Raw genomic sequence first — 18,868 nt, 5'->3', positions numbered from 1 at the left:
AGTTTCAATGTTTCTCTAAATCTCAGGGGCTCCACTCTACAAAGTACTAGATATTGATGATTCTTGCTGACCTTAGAAGGACCTGATGGTGCTTAGAATGTTTCAGACACAGGCCCAAATTATGGATGTGTCCAATCTAAATGCAGACTAGCAACCACAATGTGCATTGTTCAGGTTTAGTTCATGACTTGTACAATTACAGCTTACTAATTGCTATTCTATGCTGGATAAGACATCAAAGCCATAATTTTGCGCCAGTAAGAGAGTAGTACATGTTCACTAACTGAAAATGGTCAACATGTGTCTTGCTTTCAAGTCTGCATCTTGTTTCATTTTTCACACCTGCGTCTAGGACAACCTTTTCAGTGCAAATGTAATGTGCTTCTTTTCTGAAGCCCTTGGTGAGCATGTTCTCTCTTGTAGTCATGTTTGGTAAACAAATCCTGGTTTTATGGGGTTGCTCTGGGAAAGTCTTGCTTGTACTGAAGTATGGCACAACACTGAGTGCTGGAGCACTTTTTTTGCCCAAAGTCAAGGTGATTCTGGGAAGTAGCTACTAGGAGGCTTCTTACTACAACAGTTTGATGCACTTGACTAAGGAGCTCTGCTTCTTCTGGTACATTACCAGCTTACAGCAAGAGTGGCCAGATGGCTGTTTGTGTCTGGGTTTTGTACAATCTGAGAGGCAGCTGTATCTATCTGGTTAGATGCTAACCTCAGAAAACCTTATCTTGGTATTTATTTCTTCTTGATTCTTAAGGTGATTATCAGTAGAGTTAGTCATAACAGTAATTTCTTGGAATTTTCACTAATGCCATACAAACTGGACTGGGATCACTGAACTAACCTTGCACAAGCCAGAAGCAGTCACAGGACATTCCAGGCTGGTGTCCCAGTGAGGGCATGAGTTAGGCTCCACGTTAGCCATCTTGCTGTAAAGAGCCTGACTGCTCTCTGAAGTGAGGACCTTCTCCAGACTTGCAGTGCAACACTGAGGCAATAACTAAGCAAAGACAGAGAGAAAAACATTCTCCTTTGCTCATATGAATACTAATAGAAATAAGATTTCACTGGATGTATAAAAGAGAGATTTCTGTAAAGGAATATCACTGACCTAATTAGTAATCACATATCCCATGCTTCTTTTTCCCTGCCCCAGCTTGGTTCATCCTTCCTACTGCATAACATGCCACATGCATCCCCAGAGTCACATATTGCAGCACTGCTGCCTGGCTTCCCTGCTCATAACTGCAGGGGACTAAGATGCTAGGTAAAGGAACACCATGTTCTGGTTTTTTTTTTTTACATTTTGAATTAATACAGTTCTATTCACTATCCAAACAGTGAAAGCAAACCTGAAACTCTGACCTTGCAAGGTTCTAAATAAGAACAAATAAAGACAGACTTGTATACTGGCAGGCAAGTTTTTGCATAGTATATTTAGGCTATTGTCCAAGTATGACAGGAGAACAATGGTATAAACTGCTTTTAGAGAGTGGGCTTAGATAGAAGTTTAGCGGGTCAGAGTTTCCTGTTGCCCATTTGCAAGATGGAAAAAACCCATGTAACTGTAGCAGCAGAAGACATCTTTATCAGCTTTAGGTGGTGGTTGACCATTTGCCACCTCTAACTGGTGGTTTTGCTTGAAGGATGAAAATCAGGTGGAGGTGAGTTAACTGGTATTTGGCTAGTTACGCAGTTCCTGAATACAGATAGCCTTACGTATTGGGTTTGCTGTGGGCTTGCAGAACAACTTGCTGGCATTGGTGCTTTGCTCTTGATGCAGGGAAGTTGCATGGGGAGAAATAACCACTCGGGGAGAGAAGATGAGAAAGCTTTCTATGAACAACACAATCAGGTTGTAGCTGGGCTGATCCTTGCTTAGCTGTAAGGCTCCAATTACTGCATCTCATCTTTGCTGTTTATGCACTGCTCTGTGCCCTGGAGATGAGCAGCAACCAAAGATGGCAGCAAACAGGAGGAGAGCAACAAAAACGAGACAGAAAGTGGCAATCACCACTAGCCCTCCAAGAGCCCAGTCACTTATTACAATCAGTCTCTTTAGGTCTTCCATAACTGAGGATGCCTCTCGCACTGATGACATGCTGGCTTCCGCCCTGCTGGAGGCAGACAAGAACAATATTAGATGTTGGTGTATCCCCTCTGTGCTCTGAGCCACAATCCCAAAACCAGCATAGGCACACAAGCTGTCTGTGCCTGCATGCATCCCCCTTCCAAAAGGGAGAGTCACCCTTCACAGAAGTGGGAGCATAAATCAGAAGAAAAAAAGACAGCTGAGGCCAGTTTCACAATGAGATTTACAGAGTTATAAAGAGGAAAGCTTCTGGCTTTACCAGACTTTGGCAGTTGAAATTTATTTTAATCATAGTTTATAAATATTTTTAATAATGTAATATAGCATCTCTCCCAGCATGTTCAGTATGAACCCTTCATCTGTCAACTGTACAGCCAGTACATGAAAGACAAGTGTTGATTGGGAGAATTTGCTTGATACCATTGGAAAGATCTCTAAAAGGGAGTTGGGGACTTCAACTCTGAGAACATGCTGGAGGTTAAATGAACACCTAAAAACAAACAACCCCACCAATAATAAGCAAAGATCTTCATGTACATCTTGTTGCTCCTGTAGGGCTTAGAATAGTCTAGTTATGTAAAAGAGGTTTGCCATTAATGGAGTTTGCTTTAGTAACGCTTTCTGTTACTCTGCAATAGAAGCATAAGTTTTTCTCCCATGAAGCATTTAAGTCCAGCAATAACTTAAACTGGGATTTCAGTGGGTTCTATGCACTTGCTTTTTTACTGATACTTTGCATAATGACTTGGCTATCAGCTTTCTAAAGAACATCCAGCATCTCTTGGCAAGCATCTTGTGGTTTTAGTAAAGCTTCCTTGCTTCTCAAGGGAAAGGATGGATTATTTCTCATACGCTCACAAATATGACTGTGTGGACATAATACAATAAAATATCTTTGTTATTTTTGAAAATTTGTTTGACTTGCTGCCCCTTATGTCCATGCCCTTAATACTGTAAGGAAGGGGATTAGTCATGTAAAATGTGTTTCATCCTCAGCAAGTCACGTTTGCCTAGAAGCACAAGCTCACACTTAGTTTGCTGAAGTTTTTGGTTTTTTCTCAGCAGCCAAATATATTCACTTCATGCTTTGTTTTCTGGAATGATGGCAGACCACCATGCCCAGTTGCTAACCAGCAGGCGTACAATACATGAAAGCTGTTCTGGATAGCTGCCTTTGCCTTTAAAAAGGAGGCACCCTAGACAGTAATTCTGCAGACCCAAAGACTGTACACCCTAGAAAGTCCCTGTCTCTTCTGCTAAACACAGTTAATCTCCTGAATTAGGACCGCTATATGCAGTTTTATAAATACCTGAAGCTGTTGTGTTTGTAGTAGGTATTCCTTCTGGTGCCCCCTCTGCACCTTCTCCAAGAGATCTTGACCTGTGGTGAGGGACCCCCTTACTGCACCTGGAGACTTGTAAAGCTAGCATGGAGGTTGCCTATTTGTACTGCAGTAAATGATTAACAAATTACTTTACTGCAAAGGTGTGGCTAATCTAATCAAACACCTTGAGCTCAGTTAAAAAGACCTAGTTCAGCTGTCACTTGGACATTTTTTCTTTTCTATGGCTTTATGCACTCACACACCTGTTCCAGTGCTTGTAAAGGTCCAGTTTGTCCTCTGACTGGGGAAGGCTTCAGATTGTGATGGAGGGAAGAGGGCTTTGTTTCCTGGATTGTGACTGGATCTGTATTGTATGCTCCATTAGGTGACTGCCATATCTAAAATGAGACTGTGAACAAGACTGCCATCCAGTCCAAAATTTATCATGACAATTTAGTTGGATAAACTCATTACAGAGCCTTGCACTGCTGTTAGTTGCAATAAAACTGACTCCCTATTGCTTTTCTGACAGAAGACCAGAGGGATTGTGCTGGCGGGAGGGAAGGAAGAGAAGAGTGTGGTATATAAGACTGCATCTGTGTAAAAGGAAACTTGTTTTTCACAAGCCAAGCAAATCACTTTGAAACCAGAGGGATGATGTTACAGAATAGAAGCTATTCCATTAAGTCATCAGTAGAACTTCAACCACTTCTGCTGGAGAGGCTGGCCTCACTGTCTCTTTTAGGTTCCTCAGGGAAAGAAACTATTTTAACACTTGATCATCAGGACTGACGTAATTATTCCCTTGCAATTCTTTCTAGGCTCACTCAGGCTTTCACAACATGTACAGAAGTTGCTGTGTTTGAAGCAGTCTCGCCTTAGTCTGTGCTCTTCTGAATCTCCCTCTGCTTTTTGAAACAGGGAGGATCCATCCTCACTAGTGCTTAGGGCATTCCAGGTCCCTTTATGCAGGTAATGATTGAAGCCTAAAACACAAAAGGTTTTGTGTGAGTCGTGAGCAGGGACCCAGAGACTGGAATGTTTCTAGTCAACAGAAACTGAAGGGCTGCAGTAAGCTTGGGATTTGCTGGGCATCTTTCAGGTCAACCTGATCTCTTGCATGCAAGAAGGCAGCAGACCCCACCAGCCCAGGCAAGCAGTTGGCATATCTAAATACCACGTAGAGGAACAGTCCAGCTGAGTGCAATGGTACAAAACATTACAAAGCAGAACATCAGGCCTGCGAGGCCCAGGCAAGTATGTAGAAATTGGTCCAGGGGCCTCTCCTCTACATGGTGGCTCCTCTGGAAAACCACCTGAATTCTCTAGAGAATTGCTTGGTTTTCTCTCCTTCTCTTTTTATTCTTTGTTTCTAATTCAGGAACTTAAAGTGACAGAGATAAGACGAGCCATTTCTCTTGTCCCCCTAGCTGGTATCTGTCAGTGGTTTAACTTCTAACACCACTGGGAAACGTGTATTTGTAGCGTTTTCTGTTGAGATAAGGGCTGGCAGCTTGTTCCTAGTGACATCAACCTGTCAGTCGTTGGTATGTTTCCAGCCTGCTGAGCTTCCTCCTGACCATTAGCGCAGACTGGTTCCATGCTGCTGAAGCATTTTTCAATGGGATTCTGTTAATTCCTGTAGCTGGCACTGTCTAGCACAAGCTAGGAAAAGAAAGTAAGCTCTGTTCTTCCACAGGTCTCGTGACTTAATTTAGATACAGAAACATTTGCTGAGTCTGTCTCCTGCAAAAGAGGTTCTGAGACTTCCTATGTGTCACCTTGATTGCCACTTGTTGATGTGTAACCGAAATGAGCAAAGACATATCTGACAGAAGGGTTAGCGTGCTGCATCTCTGAATGTTGGTTAGAGTAAATTGATGCCACGCTTGAACTTAACCTACACTAACATACCGGTCGGGAGTGAAAGCTTTGGGACCGTATCATGAAGGGCAGTGCTTTGTTAGTCTTAGCCTAACCGTGCATGCAGTAGCTTCTGTTGACAGTTCTCTCAAATATTTGAGGCAGGGGCTCAAATATTTGCTTTCTAAGGAGCATCCTCTTCTGCTGCTGGAAAGTTTTTCTTTTTATGATTTTATAAGTAACATTGGTAGTTTGAGGAACTTATTTTAAAATTATTTTTAGACTATTCTCTATGTCACTGGCTGCAGATACATTCCAAAGTACAGCAGTACAAAAATGCAAAAAACCTAGATCTAGTGTCTTTGAAAAATTGAAAGTGTATTAAATACTTGAGAAGCTACTGATGCAATGTGCTTTTTTAGGAATGTGGGTGCAGGCATCAGAGAAAAGAGGCTTCTTTAAAAAGTTTTCCTTTTTTTTTTGCCCCTTCTGAAGTGTGAAGAATATTTAAAAGCCCACTGTTAAGACTTGATGATTCTTTTCTCTCTAGCTAGATGTTGGCTCTGGTATATACGTGTGTAACCCCTTTGACTCTACACTTAGAAACTGGAATACAAAGGTAGAAGATGACTTAGCTATATGCATGTAATTCTTTATACATTCTCATAAAGGTGGCTGTTTTCACATTTGAGGCTTACAGAGTTAAGCGCAGTACGATGGTCTTCTATTTAGCTGTCCCAGTTATGAAAGTCATGGCCTGTGCCATAGCCTTTTACTTACATAAATCCCCTTCTGAAGTTCACTGAAGTGTAAACCAAACATACACAGCGACTGCAGCATGAAAAGGGGATTTATTTGCACTTGTTAACTTCAGCCATACAGCCCGTTCTTGGCTCTGCTTTGCCACAATGCCCGTTGTCAGCTGCTGCATGTATACCCTGAAGTGGCAGTTACCATACTCTGTGTCACTCCTCTGAAATGCCTTTGTGTATGCTATTAAACATACCTTAGGCATAATGTTTATGTCCACTAAAATAAACTGCACACAGTGCAGGGAGTCAGGCACACAGGTCCCTCAAGTAAGGACAGGGATTTGTCCATCTCCCATAACTTCCCATGCTCTGTAAGAACGATTCACCTACAACGAGCAGAACCATGCAGGAGGCGGGGAGGGAGCACGTTTAGCAGCACAATGATAAATCAAGCTGTAATATTAGTGAGTTTTTCCCTTTCGCCTTCATCTTTCTGTTTACAAAGGGTGGTATTGCACACGATGTGATTTTTCTCTTTGACAATTTCACGTCATTGTAACACTGCTGAAATAAAGCAGGGAGCATTTGTTGCAAGCTGTACTTGGAGCCTCAGCTGGCATGTCTGGATCAGAAGGTCCGTGACTTGTTGCTTTCAGCAGACATCTCAGCTAAACGTGTCTGTTGCAGGTGGCTTTTGAGAGAGCAGGTTTGGGCTTGAACCAAGGTGTACTGAGCATGTGGACCCCCTGGTGACGTCAGTGGCTTTTGCTAGCGCCCAGCACCATCCATCTGGATTAGCACTGGGAAGAGAGTGCCTAGCATGTGGCAGTGTATGCGTTCTCTGCTGTGGTGCATGGCTCCTGGCTCCGTGCTCACAAAGGGAGTCCTTGGCTGGCCCAGCTGCAGGGCTGTCATTGGGAAAGCGTGTCTGTTTTCTCAGCAGCACGTGTCTGTGCACCCCACCCCACCCCAGAAGAGGAAGACAGTGATGGTAAAGTAGCATTACCTTTCTGGTCACACCATGGAGCCCAGTAGTGGCTGTCACAGAAATAAGGAATTCCATACTGTGATTTCTGGTCCTCTGAGTCATATTAATTAATATTGTTATTGCCATTTTCAGGGAGCTAGTGTAGAAAGTCATTCCCATAGGACTGAATCATGATGTCCATGCACATCCTTGATAGCAGGTTGTTCACCTCTTGTTGCGTTTCATGAATGGGCAACTGGACGGACTTGGATCTTCCTTCGTCTGTGGTCAGGACGTCCGTCGCAGCTACAACAGCTGTAGCAGCAGCAGCTGCAAGCAATGATCATGAGCACCAGAACAGTAACTGGAAAGAGAAGCAAAGGGTATTGCTTCATGATATAGGAGCAATCACTGCAGAGTAACCCTTTGTCTCCTCCAAACTGTTTGGTGAGCAGCAGAATGAACAAAGCCTGGTTTCCTGCTAATTTTAATTCCCACCCACCCACCCACCCATATCCCCACCTCCCTCCTCCTAAGTTCCTGCTCCCTTGTATTAGTTATCCATTTAATCTAGACAATCAGTACTGGATATTTAATGATCTTAAGAGCTATGTACCAAACCATGTGGGGGTATATCTTTACCTGTCTAATGAGCTGTTACTTGGAGATGACATGCAGTAACTAAGTAGAGCTATGTGCCTGGAAAAGATGAAGATCCAACTCTACCCATAGTTGTGTCAGAAGTAACTTGAGAGGATTTGCCAAGTCAAACTGGCAGTTATGTTTCTGAAGAGTGTGTGCAGTGTACTCTTTAATGAGGACAGATATTTGTGACTGGGTTGGCTTTACTCATTCTTCTGTATTTAGCTTGAAAAAATAGATACTTCAGATGGAGGGGTTTTGCACATAGATACCGCAAAGCAGTGGGCTGACTTACTGTTATTCTATGTTAGACATAATGGTTGGTGTTGGGAGGGATATTTTACTTTATCTGGAATAGAAACAGATGACATGTTTAATCCTGCAAAACACCTAAGAGTGTGTGAACATGCATGTCTCTGTTCCTGTGTTCCTTAAAAGCCTGGAGCTGGGCTGCCCGATTACCCGACCTGTGGGGAAGCAGCTATGGGTATGAAAACTATAAAGCAGCAGGTGTGTCTTTCTGAATTCCAGCCCAGGGAGGAGTGTCCAGGCTGGATACACACCCTTCCGTTTTGCTGCCAGCAAAGTGTACCTCTTTGTGGGGGGGAGGGCTGGCCTGCCTTCCTGCTTGTTTTCCCATTTTCTAAACAAGCCTCATCCCCCTTGATCAAGCAGCTTTTTCTTATTCCTTCCATGTTATCCCCACACGGAGCAGCAGGAAGGATCTTGCTGTTAACAGAGGAGAGTAAATAGGCTCACCTGAAGCATACTGGCTTCCACTCAACTAAGCACAGGAATGACACTCAGTGTCTCAGACTCTTCGGTGTCTTCTGTGGCAGTGAGACACCCTAATACCATTTGTCATAAACCATCTCCTATGCATCAAAACATTGCAACACCTCTGGGTTGGTTAAAATACTGCTGTTTAAACTAAAGCTTACATATGAGAGCTCTGGGGAAAGCTATACTGTTGCCTATCATGCTCTGCATGCATTGGAGATCCACACCGTGTATTAAAAAATTATATAGGAATTAAAGCCTCAGACCACAGCCTTCCACAGTTTTCCACAACTGCCACCACCACCAACCCACCAACAAAGACTGTGGAACATGCTGCCCCGGTAGAAGAAAAGAGACATTCTGACACCCTTTGCCTCCACTGATAAACTCACCAATAAACAGAAGAACCACACAAAAGGACACAATCTCCACCGGGTCAGCCTTGGGCAGTCTCTGGAGCTTAAGGAGAAACTTCTCACCAATGGTTTGCATTTCCTTCAGAAAGCCTTCAGAAGACATTCTGGCTCAACCTCTCCAGGCTTTACGCTGTAGAACCAAACAGAGAATAAACGTTTTCACTGACTAATGCTAGGAAGCTGCCAGCCTTCTTATAGAGCTGGTGATCACAAGGAAAACAAGTTTATCTGGTCTCAGTCCTTGTTCCCAGTAGCTAAGGTGGAGGACTGTTAATTGTCTACGTGTTCTGTGTTTTAATTTCAAAATCTGGGTTTAAGGGTGCTTTTGTCAGCTGCGCTGTTGAGTAAAGGCAAAATGGTACTTCTTCTAAAAGGACACTTACTACAGCAGGCACAGAGTTAGAACTGGACTGTGCCTGCCCTTGGCTTTCACCCAGTGAAAGCTGGTAGGTTTTTTACCCAGTTGTGCTAACTTGTCCTTCCAGAAGGAAATGCAGTTCTGACTTGACTTGAATTCCAAATGCTAAACTCCAGTGGTACATAGTTTTCAGGGTTTTTTTACTAGGATAGAGTAGGCACCCCTGAAGACTTCTTGCACTTTTAGCTACAGAAAGCCCCTTCAAAAACTGAAGGTGCTTACTTCAAAACCTCACTACAATACCATTAATAATGTTTTATCAACCAGTTTTATTGAATGGTGATATTAAGACCTAAAGTCTGTGTTCACTGGGGACAGCTGGATGCTTTTCAGGTTCTTGCAGATGAATGCAAAGTTTATAAGGTAAGCTAAATGTAGCTTTTTATTCTTTTAAGACACAGTCTGTTTGAATGGAGCAATACATGAATTGAACAGTGGATGTCCTCCTGTCACTGCTGGTGATGAGCAAAGCAAAAGCCCCTGGATCTGTCAGGGAGATAGATACATCGCTTGTGGAGCTGATCCCTCCTGCCCTGCTCGGTCATCTTACACCTCCTTTATTCTCTGAAAGTGATCACCAGGAACTGTTGTTACTGAAAATATTAGTCTAGTCAAAGTTAGGCGCTTCAGTTTTGCCACCAGTTTTTGCTGTTCTTTTGCCCCATGAGCAAGATTTTGGAAGGCACTACAATAATCAAGCTTGCATGAGAGCTCTGGAAGTTCAAATTTTGCTTCAGTAACTGGTATAGGATATTGTTGAGAAATACCCAGTTTCACCTAAAACAAGTGTTGGGACAGGTCAACACTTGGATGGATTATAACTCTTAGGTCTTTATTATATCAGAATGTATTAGCTTGTGTGTGTTGTCATAGTCAACACTTTTATGGGACTTGAGCACTGCAATTTAATATCCTAGTCTTGGTGATAACGCAAAGCCAAGTAACCAAGACACTACTTGCAGAATAAACCAGCTAGTTCATTACTGCACAACTGGTTTGGTTACTCAGACAAATGGATGCTTGGGGTTCCGTTTTTCTAAACACACAGGACAGAAAGACCTTGGCTGTTTCTTTGCATGCTGGGCTTAAATACTACAGTGCCAAGTTAAATTACATTTTCTATGTTTATGCAATTCAAAAAGGGTTTTCTTTGTTCTTTTAAATCCAAGCTAAGGAATAAAAATCGGAACCAGCTGGTTTCCTAGGGATGGGTGTAGATAGAAAATCTACATCTACAGAACGATCGCAGTGCAGTTTTGCAGGGAGGCATAGCTGTGGCCTTTTAGGCTGAAAAGGTCACTTTTGAGACTAAGGGTTAAATAGTTCTTTCCAGATGATTGCCCACACCCCAAGTGAGCTGCTCCAGAAATGCTTGCTTTATCCTTTGCACAGTGCTGTGGGATTCTGTGTCAGCAGGTTTCCAGTTTTGTTTCTATTCCAAAAGATGGCGGTGCAGGCAGAGGTGATTTGTGTTTTCTGTTCTTGGCTCTAGAAGAAAACCTTTTTTTAAAAAAAATAAATCTTTCTGGCTCTAACATTCTGAAAAAGTTTGTTCCCTTTGGAGGTGTTTCTGCCTGCCCAGCAGCTCTTCTAGTAAGGAATCTGCTGTAACCTGGGCTGCACCAGAAGCAGCAAGTATAAGAGCCAGGCTCCTGAAGTGTGGGGATACAGTGTAAATTACTGATCAGGATTGTAGAATTCCATGTAGATTAGCAAGTGCCTAATCTAAAATGATAAAAGCTTGTCTCGGTAACGGACATTCCTGTGCTCGTGGTACCTGATCTGCAGCTAAGTGAAGGAGTTTTTATTCTGAAGTTTGCAAGGAATGTTGCTTGTTTACCTTGGTTTGAACTTCTTCAGGGGCAAGGTTTGATGTTGGTGGTGCAGTCTCCAACCTTCCCGTGAGGAAGCAAATGTTTTTGCGCTTGACTGCACTTCTGGCTGCACACTGGTTCCAAGGGCTCTCGCTGCTTTGGGATTCCTGCTTTCCTGCTTGTGGAGCACAGCAAAAGAGTGAAGAATAAATCACTTCTTGAAGAAAAAAAACCCACAAAAACCAAGTAGAACTCTCCCAAGAAATCTAGTTATGTTCATGGACTTGTATCTTCCATTCTACTTGTGATGTAAAGTCTGGCCAGGACTAGTTTTGACTGTGGTCTTTTTCCAACTGATTTCAGCAGAACCAAGATCTTATCCTAGAGATAAGCATAAGGGTAAGGTTAGTGCTGTGTGACTTAAATAAGTTGTCCTATGCATCTGCCTTATCTTCCTTATGTTCAACACAACAGTGATGACATTACCTAGAAATTTCAGAGTGGAGCTCTAAGGATTAATTCCCTTTTTTTTTTTTAATTATACTGTGTTCAGGTAAGCTCCCAGTCACCAATAGTAGTAAAGGCCATGTGGTGCAGGATATCTGGTTGAGGCAGTAACTGTAATGATTATTATTAAAATGGGCAAGTCTTGAGAGATTTGAAACTTGAGGTTGTAGGTCTTAACTGGCAGCTTACCTTCTAAGAGCGGAGTGCTGTTCGAGAACCTAGAACAGCCACCCAGGTTAGTACCTCACAGATTCTGTGGGGTTTGGAGCAAACGTAATTGTCTACCAGTGTTTTTTTCAATTTGGCATTTCTCCTTGCTCGCTGTCCTTCCTCAAAACTGTATCCATTGAGAATGGGAACCCTTCAGAGCAAAGGAGACATGGCTGTTAGGGCAGCAAAGCTGATGGAACTTGTTACAGAAGAAATGCTGAATGACCACAGTGCAACATAGTCTTCATAACACATCAGACTGATGTCATGAACTTTTGTTCCATAGCTGTAGCTAGAGGTCATATGATGTGAAAATAGGGTGAAAAGAGGCAAGATGAGAAACCTGTGTAGAGAAGAAAATTAACACAATGCTAATGTCTTGTGACAGGCAGTTGGAAGTTCCTGCTGGGGTGGGGTGGCAGCCTGAGACTTGTGGTTTCAACTCTTTCCTCTTCTGGCTGTTCTTTAAAAAATAACTCATCTAGCCAGTGTTGCCAGTGGGGCTAGATCATCAAATCTTCCTGCCCTCCTCTACACTACAAGGCTTGACAGGGTAGGGAATAAAAAAAAAATATCTTAATTTGGCTTTATTTGTTTCTGAGAGAAGGAGACTGAATCTGCCATGTGCCATAAGTTGTTAGCCTTGGTTGAAAAGAGAGAGCACAGTAATAGTGCAGGGGAGCACTTAACATCTGCCGGGGTGCTGCTCTGCTGCAGGGATTAGATGATCCTTTAAAACCAAAGAAGCATGGCCTACATTTAGGGCTTCTGTAGATTTAGATTCCCAGAAAGTGCTAGTATTTGTTTTTAATGAAGATTCATCTTGCCGTGCCCACTGAAGTAAAACTGTGAGAATTGCTGTAATAGCACTGAAATTATCTCTCTGAACTGTTTTAATGGACTTATGTCATACTGAAGCACTCAAAGAAGTTGGCCGCTCAACTGTTTTAAGAACAAAGCCATTAAAAGGCCTCAATCTAGATATTCAAGAGAAAAGCCTTGGTCAGGGTTTCTTATGTGAACTGGCTGTGTGTCGTAGCTTCCAGGCTTCAAGCAAGAAAAAGCTTTGGGATGACGATGCAAGGTGGGGTCCCACATCCCTCTGTCTGCTGTAAGGTAGTCCAGTTGCTTTAATTTTGAAATCGATGTAAATTGATAGGGGTTTTTTGGCCTGTCTTTGGTTTGGAAAGCTGTATCCTATCTGTGTGTCTACGCAGGTGCATCGAAAGCTGAACTGTAGGGAGTGGGTGAGCTTGAACTTACTGCTGAGGAATGAGACACTTGTTTAGTCGTAGCCCTGGTGGCATTTGAGCAGCCTATTTTGGTGCAAAGAACATGAATTTGAGCTTGTGGTTTAGCCCCAGGACTGGAAGTTAGTAAATGCAGGCAGTCTTCCTGGCCTGCCCGTGATGCTTACTGGCTGTGTGACTTCGGATAAGTCATCCCATCCCTCTGTTGGGTGACTTCATCTCTGGAAAGCAGCAGAACATGTTACCATTGTCAGAGGTTTGCTTCCTAATTGTTGTGTGTCCAAGTCTCTAACATGCTCTGAAATCTTTAGATAGAAAGACAGTGAGTCCCTGGTTTTGTTGCAGTTACAAACTGAAATGGCCTTTGCTTGCTGTCTGCTTGTTCCACTTAGTCACTGAGCCCATTTAGGCTGAAAGTAGATGAAAGCATGAGTTCTGCTCTTGGTTGCTTCTTACCCAGCCATGCTCCACAGGGCTTTATTTCTCTTGACATCATCCCGATCCATTGGTTTTACAGTGCTTCCTCCATGAATTTTTGCTTGTGCAGGTTTGTTGCTATAGTAATCTAAAAATGGAGACGAAGCTTTGGAGGGAGGAATTTGTTGTTGGTGCCCTGAAGCTGCCAGTGCCTCTAGTCCTAATGCAGCAAGTCCCAGAAAAGAGAAGTTCAATATCCTCCACTGCGCCCATTACCCTTACAAAGTAGGACCTCCCTGACGTGCCCAAGCAAGATGAATGCCAGGGCAATGTTCTCATTGCAATGTTCATCTTTTTTCTCAAGACTGCGGCTGTGGAGAAGCAAATACTTTGTGTTGTTCTTAATCAGACAAGTCAAACAGGTTGATTGTAGCTGGAACTGTACAGGGATGGGAAGCCTGTAGGGATTATGGTAGCTTATTTGGTAGGAAATTTTAGCAGGCAATCCCAAGCCTTGTGGAAGGGGAGTGCTGAGCAGCTGAAGGGGAGAGGATGCTTTTCATTCTGGTCTAAAACTTTAAAATAGACTCTGACTGTATTTGGCCACTTTCTTAAGACACATGAAGGCTTGGCCAGTTTCTAAGCCTACCAGCTTTGTTCTTGGTTCCTGAAATGTGCTTCTGATTTTGTATGGATAAGGTCTAGCAACGTTTCCTGTCCTAAAACAGTGCTGGGCTGCTAGGTGTCATTACAGTTTCGATGCATTTTGGCAGAACATGTAATAATTCCTGTCCCATTGTTTATTGTTCAAAGGTTGCAATGTACTTCTGAGATGAAAAGGGCTATAGAAATATAGTTATATTATTAGTGCATGGGTTTCCCTCATCATTGTTAATGCAGTGTTTGCTGCCATGACTGTAGTTGATCAGCCACGTGAATTTTAACTGTAGTTCACAGACAAGCCCTTTTTTCCTAAAACAGGAGCAAACGGAGCCAGACAGACCTATAATTCATTCCCAAGCAGATGAAAATAGTTTCCAGTATCAAGAGAATTCAGCTTTTAACAGCACACACCCAAACTAGTAAATTGCAGCTCAATGTCATAGGAGAAAAGCTTTGACTTTGTCAGCTGGTCTGGAAAAGAAGGCCACACATTCTTTCAGATTATAAAGCTGCCCTGACTGGGTAGCCATTTGGCTGGAATACCCTGTCATCTCCACCACCCACTATTTGGAGACTGGTTTTGAGGCAGCAACGTAAACGTACCTTCCCTCCCCTACAACCTAATATTAGATTAATGTAAAAAGGCACTGAATTCCCTGCAATAGCAGGGGTACCTGTGGGGCACTGAGCTGAGAGTCTCCACACCTCTACAGAACACCCTGGTTCTCTCCAGTCCATCCCACAAATAAGTCCCCAAAACCCCATGAGGTAATTCCTCGCTACTCATCCCAATTTTAAGTGGGGAAACCAAAGCACAGGGCTATCCAGTGAAAAGAAAAGGTCAATTTTAAAAATAAACCTGTAGCTGTTCTACAAGAGGACTTTTTTTAGGGTTGCTGATGCTTGAAGCTAGCCTGAAAGTCTACTCTAATATTAGCAAAATAACTGTTTCCCAGGAGGCTGACGGGAGAGGTAGCTGTGTGCCTGTGAAATCCTTGTAAAGAGTTACTTCACAAACATGCTGGGATCTATCAGTACTTTGGTGTTTGAGGTAAGGCAGCCGGAGCGCCCTGAGAGTGCTGGAAACGCCTCCATCTTCTTTCAGCCAGCTCTGTGCCCTGTCCTTGACTCGTCTCAGACCTACAGGTCTCAGAAACGGTATGCATTTTTGAGTTTTTTGAAATATGCTGGTCTAATCCTAGTAGAGATGCCACTTGGGTGTAGGAACTCAAAACTAAAGGCTACAACAGCTGCTTCCTCAGAAGAAGCTGTTTGGCACAGTATCAGCTGTGGTTGTGCAGGGCAGTGGTGAGAGCCTGCACGGAGGCGAGCGGTGGGTGCTGCTCTGCTCACCCAGCTCTGTACAGCCTCCTCCAGTCCCTGCCCCGCTGCAGGCTCCGCGGGTCAGGGCGTTGTGTTCCAGGAGGGATCTGCTCTATCAAACTTGGTTTATTTTGTACCTCCACTCCCATAACTGCTTTTGCATTGCAGCCAGGCTAAGAGGCTTGTCCACCGTGACAGCTGTAACGCAAGCCATGTTCTGTTTCTTTTATCCAGACATGTGTTTCATATTGCTTATTACCACCCCCCCACCCCCCGCATATGTACAACACTGCTGCGGCTGGACAAACCCCCAGCCAAACCCGTTAAGATTTTCTTTTGGCGAGGAAAACTTGGCATGTTTCTCTACTTCCCTCCCTCCCCTGCCCTTCTCCCCTCGCTCCTCCCTCCTTCCTTCCTTTCCCCCCGCCCCCTAAACTTTGTTTTTCCTATACTTTATTTGAGAAACCATCTTAAATGCAACAATCAACCTACAGAGACCCTCCATTAGCAGGGTGGAAACTTCCCTCCATCCCTTTTGAACCTAGAGCTAGTCTGGAGGCACCTGGGTCTTAACTACTACATCTCACACAGGCAGTTCCAATTTGGTGTTTGTGCAACAGGTAGGTCAGAAGGACCTGCCCTCCCTTCCGCATTAATGGGAATGGAGAGAAGTGGAAATACCTGATCCTTAACATTCCTCCCTACAGGCATGTGTAGGATCAGGAAGACATCTTTCTGTGAGAATTGGCTTTTTCCCTCTCTCCCTACCTGTTTGTAAACAGCTGAGTGCCCCCGCGCCTCCTGCAAGAGGCCCCAGCTCAGCAGTAGGAGCTGCAAGAGTTCCGGAGTAATTGGCTTTAGTTGGCAGAAAATGGGGGGTTATATGGTCAGTCTCCTTGCCAGCCCCCTTCCCCACACAGCAGCAAAACAGAGATGGGAGCACAGGCTGGGGGACACCTCTCCGTGTAAAACCAAGGCTTGGACTCAATGATCTTAAAGGTCTTTTCCAATCTAAATGATTCTCTGATTCTGTTAATTTCAAGTATTTGGGGGATCCTTTTCCTCTTCCTTCCCTTCTCACTGCATTCAGACCTGACAGCCTTGTTGCTGTAACCCATTGACCATGTATGTGTGTGTTCTCTCAGAGCTGTGGTTTCTCATGCTGTTTTCAATAGTAAACCAGCATCTGTGCCTGATACACTAGCTGATTTATTTTTTTTTTTTCTGAATGCTCTTGTTAGAAGCTGTGTAAAATCTTTCCATTTATTTCTATTGGACACAGATGGTTAACTTGCACGGTATGCTAGTTCCCCGACCAGAGTTTGTTTTCTAAACTCTGTTTGCTTCGGGATTTGGGGGCTAAAACTTAGCTCGGGCTGGGAGGAGCTCTGGAGAAACGCTGTGGCTGGCACCCTCTCGGTCTCACACGCGCTTGCCTGTGCTGGCAGCTACTCGCAAATGGCACACACAGAGGAGCAGCCCCGCTCTCTTGTCCGTGCCAAGTGTTAATGTATCGAGCCATGGCGGTGCAGAATGCCCTGTGCTAGACCTGCTTATCAGCTGCCGTCACATTCCGAAACGGCACCAGAAAACCGAGCAGCCAGCCTTTCTAATCGGCAAAGAAGTTGCTTACTCCTGCTCGAACTGTGAAGCAAGGCGAGATTTCAGGCTGGCTCCTTTTGTTAGCACGGCTGCGGCGCAGCTTCCCGCAGCCCTGTTAGAAGCTTTTCTTTTGCCACCTTCGCTCCTTAGTGTCCCTTGCAAACAAATTCAGGCTAGCAAAGCTCTGCTCAGTGGCTGACCCTGCCGTTCGCCCTACAGAGAGCTACAAAAGCCCCGGCTCCTTGCTGACTAGCGGAATGACCCAACAGCAGCAACAGCTCAGCCTTACCCCCGCCGCGCCACCAACTCCTCGGCTCCGCTGGGGCTTCTGAAACTTTCACGTCATCTCTCCCCTCATCCTGGCGTGCGGCTGGCTCCTCGCTCGGCTCCTCTCTGCTGGGCTGCTGACAGCCAGCTGTTGTCTCTGCCTTTTTATTTTTTTTTGTTATTGGTTGTCCTGGCGATGGGAAGTTTCGTGTTACACGTGTGCCAGAGCGGAGGCGGCGGCGAGAGGAGCCACCGCAGCCGCTGGGCGAACTCCCCGCAGCGCCCAACTTGTTACTCGCTTCCTCTGGGCATCTCCTCCTACCAAGGTCTTGGCTTTTTTTTTTTCCTTTTAATGACAGATTTTTTTCTGGAGGGAGACTTGAATCAATTCCCTCTTTGCGATAGTTTAGGGGGTTGTTAAAACGATTCACTTTTCTTTATGCTGTCCAGTTTTCTTCCGACTCCCGGGGAAGGAGCTTTTCTCTTGTGTTCTTTGAAGGGGCAGAGCAAGAAATGGCAAGGACAGTGCAGCACGGTCTGCCACTGCCAGGGGAGCAGGGGGGATGCGGGGGCAGTGGATTTGCTCCATGCCCTTGGCCAAGGCATTTACTCTCTTGATGCCGTGCTTTTTGCTTCTCGTGTTCTGGGGACAACTGACACTCGGTGTCTTGTCTCAAAGTGTTGCTGAAGTTCAGATGATATTACAAAGGATACAGTCCTTCAGACAGGTGCAAAACGGTAATTTCTCATCAGCCTCATAATTTGCTGTTCTATTTGACAAAGCTCATTAAATGGCTTTTGTTCGGCAACTGGCATCTATGTAATTAATTTGTCCTCACATTATTTTTCCCTTTTTTTTTAATGCTTTCATTTCTTGGCTTTATTCCAAGACTTGCTTGGGGATTTTTTGTATCAGGGAGCTTTTCTGGTGAGGCTGTGTACCTGTTACGGATATTGGGAGTAAACTTTTTAACACCTATGTAGCATTAAGAAGCCGGCATTCTCTTTATTTACAGCGCTGGATGCACAGCAGATTGCTCTGCCCGGCGTGCACACCAAGTTACTCGAGGGTACATATTATACAGCAGAGTGCTTGCACATTCGTAGTGCATTACATATTCATTCACGCGCAGGGTTGGTTCCAAGTTTCTTGCTTCTAATGCAAACTAGTACGCGTCCTCAGATAGCACTACTGAAGTGTTTTACTAACGCCGCATGCTCCCCAAGTGGGGCTTTGCCCTCTTTTGGGGGGGCTGTTTGAATCATAGGTCACAATCTCCCATTACCACAATTACTTTTGTCCTACTTCCAACTAATTTTCTGTGGATTGCCACACTTTATCAGCTTGTCTCCTGCGGCCAGGACTTCCTCACTTGGAGGCTTCTTTCTGCATAGCTTAGATAACGGTGTTCTTTTCACCATCCGTTCTGTTTCCCGTCCCTCACAAAGCAGACTCTCTTGATTAGGAGACCCTTCATTTGTCACTTCTAAAAAAATTTAGAGAGTCACTTGGCTTAAACTTTGTGCACAGATTTAACATCTAAGTAGACACTAAAT

General features: G+C 44.2%; 2 protein-coding genes across 10 annotated transcripts in view; one reads left to right on the top strand and one right to left on the bottom strand.

The window, feature by feature from the left end:
* Window positions 1-18,868, top strand: part of RECQL5 (RecQ like helicase 5) — a 39,767-nt gene that overhangs the window by 8,961 nt on the left and 11,938 nt on the right. The window lies entirely within an intron of this gene.
* SMIM5 (small integral membrane protein 5) lies at window positions 1,292-17,637 on the bottom strand. Of its 4 annotated transcripts, none has more exons than XM_037408325.1 (5): window positions 17,334-17,637; window positions 11,099-11,250; window positions 8,817-8,970; window positions 7,042-7,366; window positions 1,292-2,120 (listed from the first exon to the last, which is right to left on the bottom strand). In XM_037408325.1, exons 3-4 carry the CDS (start codon window positions 8,941-8,943, stop codon window positions 7,245-7,247), a joined length of 249 nt encoding a protein of 82 aa, XP_037264222.1. In that variant the 5' UTR covers window positions 8,944-8,970; window positions 11,099-11,250; window positions 17,334-17,637; the 3' UTR covers window positions 1,292-2,120; window positions 7,042-7,244. The 4 variants fall into 4 exon arrangements, with proteins under 4 accessions (XP_037264222.1, XP_037264206.1, XP_037264215.1 ...); XM_037408309.1 differs by having other exon boundaries at window positions 11,099-11,247; XM_037408318.1 differs by having other exon boundaries at window positions 1,292-2,117; window positions 11,099-11,247.

The sequence above is a fragment of the Falco rusticolus genome, chromosome 1 (genome assembly GCF_015220075.1).
Source record: "Falco rusticolus isolate bFalRus1 chromosome 1, bFalRus1.pri, whole genome shotgun sequence".
NCBI classification, from domain to species: domain Eukaryota; kingdom Metazoa; phylum Chordata; class Aves; order Falconiformes; family Falconidae; genus Falco; species Falco rusticolus.
The sequence above is the reverse complement of the archived record's forward strand: the minus strand, read 5'-3'. Positions and strand labels throughout refer to the sequence as shown.

What these genes read in the sequence shown, in the direction of transcription:
- SMIM5 (XM_037408325.1), bottom strand. Translation starts at nt 8,943, where the DNA reads ATGTCTTCTGAAGGCTTTCTGAAGGAAATGCAAACCATTGGTGAGAAG. An exon ending in TGTGGTTCTTCTGTTTATTG is followed by an intron (nt 7,367 to 8,816) that starts GTGAGTTTATCA and finishes TTCTCTTTCCAG; the next exon opens with TTACTGTTCTGGTGCTCATG.